Source organism: Morus notabilis, unplaced genomic scaffold, assembly GCF_000414095.1.
Source record: "Morus notabilis unplaced genomic scaffold, ASM41409v2 Scaffold384, whole genome shotgun sequence".
Lineage (NCBI taxonomy): Eukaryota > Viridiplantae > Streptophyta > Magnoliopsida > Rosales > Moraceae > Morus > Morus notabilis.
In genome coordinates, this window is record NW_010387635.1 from 696,081 (window position 1) to 702,509 (window position 6,429).

A 6,429-nucleotide genomic window follows, 5' to 3' on the forward strand; every position below is an offset into this window, starting at 1 on the left:
TTGTTGCTTTATCCACCCTAGCCTTGTTTGTCCACAAACTTTCACTTTTATATCTTTTTCCTAATTAGTATTTTTCTAACTGATTTACAAGAGAGAGATTAAGGAGTTAATTACATGTTTTTGAGCCTTTTAAACTCAATTTTAGCAAAAGTCAAATATAATTATTGAACAGTGACCGCACTAGTAATCAGTATCACCCACTAATAAAATGTGGATCCTATAATATGTGAGGTTCATCTTCTATAAATTGTGATGCTTAACATCGGTGATACTGCTAAGCATTTTTCATAATTATTTAGGAGGAATTTGAGGATTGAAAAAGGCTTTTTAATTGAGAGAACTAGCATGCATGTTATTACCATCATTATTTAACAACATCATTATCATCATCAATTCCTCACCAATCATTCAGATTATTGACTAAAAACTCATAACCATTTTAGAGGAAAAAAAAAAGTTGGGGGACAAAAAGCCATTCTTGTGTGATTAGCAACAAAAAAAAAGAAAAAAAAGAAAGGGCACTCTTGTGTTGAGGGTTAGCCGGTTGTTATGTTTTGCACACTCAATTTCGACCGTTCCCAATGTGCTTCCCATGTGTTATGTATATCTTCCTTCTCTTCTTTTATCCTTATTTTATTTATTTTATTAATTTTTATGAAGAAATAATAGACAAACAAATAAACCAAAAAGAAAAAAACCTCTCCTTTGGCAGTTGGGCTGATAGAGAAATGATAAGGCCATCCTAGCCACAAGGCTGAAAGCCCAGCCAAGGCAATCTCCATGTTACTACTCTTTTTGTAGAAATATCAATTGGCATTGCAAATATCATTTTTGGTAATGGTCAATTAATTTATTCCATAATTAGCAAAATACGGAATGTGAAGTTTATTTATTTAATTTATTGTTAATAATAATATTGTTATTATTATTTTTGTAGAAGAATCCACTAAACCTAAGAAGAAAACATGAGGCTCAAAAAAAAAAAAAACAACAGTCCGATCACGATCAATCTTTTAAAGCTCTTTTAAGGCAAATTTTTTAGAAAATAAGCATAAAATAGGCTGTAAAAGATATTAAAAAAAAAACAATTGAAAAATAAGTTGCAATGTATACAATTTCTGTTCTTCAAAAATTTTGTTGAGAATAGCAGGCCTCGTGATCCTAAAGGTGCAGGTCTCAGGTGTATATGGGCCCAAAATGGACATAGCTTACTGGGCCTATAATTAAGGCCCAACCGTAATTTCGCCCACTGCAGCCCCCATAAACAGTATACGAACACATGAGTTGGTATTTGTAAACACTTGTTTATTTGCACCTAAACTCAAAATTTTTTTTAATTTAAGTTATAATTTTATTTAAGTTTATGTTCTTTTGTAACATTTGAGTTTAACTTAAATTTGAGGTTAAAATTTGAGTTCAATTTCTCCCATAAACTCAAGTTCCTAAATTCAAACTCAAGTTAATTAACATTATTTTTTCTATTTTTAAAAACGCTATAACTTTGTCGTTTTAATTCTGATTGAGATGATTTTTTTTCTACGTGTTCACAACGAATAGAGAAATAAAACCTCACCCATATACCTTATTAAAATTTTTCAGGTGTATCAATGCAAGTTATCCTTTCTTAATAGATCGTCTTCCTCTTTTGTTTTCCTTCCCTGTTGATGTCGTTTCGTAGTTACATGGGCTAATTGTCGTTTCTCCTGCTGATGTCGTTTCTCAATGTTACTCTTCTTTCCCAGTTGTTGTCGTTTTTGCTGTCACTGTCGTTCCTTAAGGTCCCGTTTACTTCGTTGATTCGAATTTAGAATTCGAGTTAAGATGTGACTTTATGTGAGAGTTTTTTTACTGTAGTAAAAAAGTTAGATGTGATTGTTTGTAAAAACTTTTTACTGTAAAAAAACTCAAATTCTAAACTCGAATTAACGAAGTGAACGGGGGGCCTAAGGGCTTGTTCTTTTAAGTGAAAAACTCAAAAAAATGCAATTCGAGTTACAATTTTATTCGAGTTCATGTTCTTTTAAGTTTAAACTCGAGTTTAAACTCGAGTTCAAACTCGAGTTTAGGACTAAAACTCGAGTTCAAGTTTCACCTTCAACTCGAGTTCAGAAACTCGAACTCAAATTAATGAACAGTATTTTTTCTATTCTTAAAAATGCTATAACTTTTTCGTTTTAATTCTGATTGAGATGATTTTTTTTTCTATGCGTTGACTAGGGGTGTAAATCGGCCGGGTAGGGTAGGGTTGAGCCGAAAAATTGAGCCTACCCTACTAGTGCGGGTTGAGAAAATTTTGGGCCGCGACACTCTCTTAAGTCTACAAACCCACAACCTTTCGGGTAACCTCGGGTAGGGTCGGGTTACTCGGGTTGGTGAAAACCACTTTTAATCTATGACTTCATCAATTTTAATCTAAGAGGCTCTTATATGCAAATAAATGATAAAATACTATTGTAGTAAATGAGCAATAAATAAATAAGTTAACAGTTTAAAAGCATAAAGTCCATAAACTTATGAAAGTAAGAATTTGAAGTGTTGAACATTGTTTTACCTACTTTGAACGTGTTCGGCCGGGTAGGGTTACCTCGGGTTCATGTAACCCCACCCCGCGCCCTACCCGCGCAGTGCGGGTTAGGTATAATTCAAACTGAAAATTAAATAAAAAATTAGAAACCCGTAATTTTCGGGTAGGATCGGCTCGGCTCGGCCGGGTTCGTCGGGTTCGGGGTGATTTCTTACAGCCCTAGCGTTGACAACGAAAAGACGAATAAAACCCGACCCATATGCCCTATTAAAATTTTTCATCAGCATTGAGTTTTTATTAAAATACTATCTAAATACAAATTTAAGTTTTGACTCACTTAAACACAAACTCAAAAAGATTCTTATCTCAAACCATAACTCAAATGTACACAACTAAACATAGACTCAAGTTACAAGTTTAACTCAAGTTATAACTTAAATTTAACTCAAAAATTATATTCAAATTAAACTCCAAAAGAACAAGCCCTAAATCTCTCTCATAAATACTGAAACGCCCATTTACTGCAATGCCCATATCCAGAAGGCAAAAGAAGCGCCATTCACGCGTGATTTATTGCGCCAGAGGGGGTCTAATCTGTACTTTCCCTCATTAAATCGCATCATGAGTATCACCTGATCGACGGTCAACTCTCAGCTCCCACCAATGCCTGGGCCTACATAACAAATTCTATTCCCAAAACACCCTCACTATTCACCCAAAAAAGCTCATAGGACCGTACAAAAAAGGTACAAGTCAATGGCAGTATGGGCATTTCAATTCTTTTCGTTTCCCTCCCAAATGGCCTTATAGCTTTTGATTTCCCTCCCAAAATCATAATATCTTTTTTGAATTGAATTAAAAAATCAACAAATTAGGAAACCAAATCAAGCGACGACGCAATCTCCGCCGTCGGATGTGGCCCAGTGACCTAAGCAGTGGAGCCAAACATGGGACCCACTACGCCTGGAGTTAATCAGTAGCCAATAATAGAACGCCGCGTATGCACCAGCTATAATATTTAATATTTATACGCCAAAAGCGCTTTCTACGGTTTCTTGTTTTTAAGCAGAGTATTTCCTCAAAAGTTTTTGGCGGGCAAATCCGTGAATTTCAAATAAATTTCAAAACCGTAGATTTCTTCTCAGACCCTCTCTCTCTCTCCTCGCTCTTTCTCTCTCTAGGTTCTTCTTCTTCTTCCCTTTTGCTTCTGAAGATCTCTCGGCTACTCTCCAGGTTTGTGCTTTGTCTATTTCATTTATTGCTTCTGAAAGTTCTCTGTCTTTTCCTCTTCCATTTCTGAATATTTCGAGTTTTTCGAAGCTTTTCTTCTTCGCGTGCTGACCAAATTTCTCTGTTCAGAACAGTTGAACCGTAGCTCGGGACGATTTCTGATTGCCAACAATGTCTTGACGAGGTAATATATGCTTAATTTGATTCGACTCTTTCATTTTTTGTTTTTGGATTTTTAATTAGATCTGATTTTACTCTTCAGCTGAATCCGAGGCTTGATATTGTGTTTTCAGGTGAAATTAGTGGCTTCTTAATTACTTGACTTTGAATTGGAGCATTTTCTGTGTATAAGTGCAAAAATACACAATTATATTTGGGAATTTAGGGTTTAATTGGAAGGAGGAAATAGTATGGGGAAAGTGTCTCCAAAAGAGAGGAATCGGAAACAGAAAAAGCGATTAAGGGGCTCAAGCAAGTATCTGAAGCCCCGTGCTCTTGCTCGGCTTCGGTACAGCAAGGCCTCGGCTTCGAAATCTTGTACTGATCTTGGGAGGAAAAGAGTCGCTGTGTTGGAGACCGAGAAGGCTGAGAGTGACATTGTTTTGGAAGAGAATGCTATTGACAAAAGTCCTTTGATGCTTTCGCCAGTGAATTTAGTCAAACAGAGTAGTTTTTTTGGAACCCCGAAGACTCCTACGTTCGAGGCTTGCCAGTCAGAGTCGAGGCTTGAGTCTCTTCCCATGGATTTGCTGGTATCTTTTTTGTTAACTTGTTCATAACTTGTATTATTTTTCGTTGATTATTTGCTTGTTTTAGAATGATGATGTAGATTTTCTATTGGATGGTACGTCGAATACTTTTCTTGCTGAGAGTTTCTGAAGCTGAGTTATATTTGTTTTTTGTTCGTTTTGTTCCCTTTTCCATATAACCATGCTCGAACTGTATCACCGTTAAAAAGTAGGCTCGCTCATTGTGCTATAGGTGCCTCATTGTGCTATAGGTGCTTGATCGGATGATTATAGTCGACAGTTAATGGAAAATGTGAGATTATTTGATTGGCAGGATATAATAACCACGCTCTTAGAATGTTATTCTGATTGTAATCTGGCCATAGTATCCATAGTATAGTACAGGATCAAAATGATTACTAGGCATTAGGCAACTGGATATGTCGTGAATGTAATCAAATGTAGATTTTTCAGTGTATATGCGGAGAATTGTGGTAAATGTCTTATATAGCAGTACAATACTAGGTAGAGTATTATGAATCATTATTATATACCTCTGTTCTATAATTGTTTACACGAATAGGAGGATAGGATTTTGGATTTGTTATATAAGGGATTATATTTACGCATCATAAAGATACTGCAAGTGAGATCACTATGTTCTATGATATATTCCTATCATTCTTATTATTTGTTGCAACATTTATCTCTTTCCATTCAATATCAACGTGGTTACTAATTTAATCATTTAATTATCTTTGTTTCCCAAAACTGTAGGTAAAAGTACTCTGCCATTTGCATCATGACCAGTTGAGGGCAGTTTTCCATGTTTCTCAGAGAGTTAGAAAAGCTGTGAGTCCCTCTCTTTCAGTCCTGCTTCCCCCCACTCTTTACTTGCTTACCTAAGTTAATGCAATTTTGATCATGGATAACCTGCGTCATATATTATCATAAACAGGTTTTGATTGCAAGGCAGTTCTACTTTAATTATACAACCCCAGATCGCTCTCGGCAGGAGATGTTGAGAACGATGACACCCCGGCCTACAGAACATTGGCCGTTTGCAAGGTTAGTCCTCAAAAGTAATTATTTGTCAGTCTTAACGTTCTTAATCCTTTTTAATAAGTATGTTTACCATGTATTCATGATCTTTTGCAGCAAAGGGGATGGAAAAGGAATCTGGTTGCCTAGTCCGCACACCCCAAAAGCACCAAGGCAAGGTCCTCGTCCCCCATCTCGCCTCAAAGCCTCCGAGGTGCGGCAAGTTGCCGCTGTTCTTTTTCAGGAGTCAGCTCTACCTGCTAGATGCATGGTGCCTTCTGTTTTAGCAAAGCCACTGTGTAAATCATTGGCTTCGAATCGAGTTCTATTCTATGAGGAAGAGTTATGCCAAGCTGTAGCTCAGAATAAACTTAGGTGAATTCCCATTCCCTCTAGCTCTCTTCTGTATATATAGTAGCGTGATGGTGCAATTTTGTAGCTTTGGTTGGGGAATGTTTAGTTTTAGGTTACATATGAGATGTTGTGAGAATAAGACAATTTCAATCTTCCCTTTTTGTATATTTCCAATATATGTTAAAGAGACTATTGCTTGGTTAGCAAATAGCAAGGCCTTCTTTATTCTACAGAGTTCATTTTTATAGATTATTCCAACATTAGTAAATTACTCAAGGAGGCTCCACCATACTAACCTTTTTAACTTTTCAAGTTTGAGATGGTTCTGAATTCTGATTGATTATAGTGATATTAAACTAGATTTTATGCTTTTTTTTTTAGGGAAAAAAATTATGCTCTTCGTTTCTTCGTTTTGAAGCAAAATTAGATACACTAGAGCTTTGCTTGAGGGAGCAGTAGTAAAATTTTAAAAAATAGATATATCACCAAACAATATGTGCATAGTGCATACCTCTGTAACCAAACCTTTGTCCAGCACTTGTTAGGTTTTGG

The 6,429-nt window shown here is 35.9% G+C and overlaps 1 protein-coding gene across 2 annotated transcripts; it reads left to right on the forward strand.

Moving 5' to 3' along the window:
* Positions 1–3,704: 3,704 nt before the first annotated feature.
* LOC21409287 (F-box protein At4g35930) lies at positions 3,705–6,059 on the forward strand. 2 transcript variants are annotated; one of them, XM_024177108.1, is made up of 6 exons: positions 3,705–3,757; positions 3,889–3,938; positions 4,048–4,506; positions 5,260–5,334; positions 5,441–5,550; positions 5,641–6,059. In XM_024177108.1, the coding sequence occupies exons 3-6, from the start codon at positions 4,165–4,167 to the stop codon at positions 5,900–5,902; spliced, it is 789 nt and encodes a 262-aa protein (XP_024032876.1). In that variant the 5' UTR covers positions 3,705–3,757; positions 3,889–3,938; positions 4,048–4,164; the 3' UTR covers positions 5,903–6,059. The 2 variants fall into 2 exon arrangements, with proteins under 2 accessions (XP_024032876.1, XP_010113310.1); XM_010115008.2 differs by having other exon boundaries at positions 3,707–3,757; positions 3,884–3,938.
* Positions 6,060–6,429: the final 370 nt, after the last annotated feature.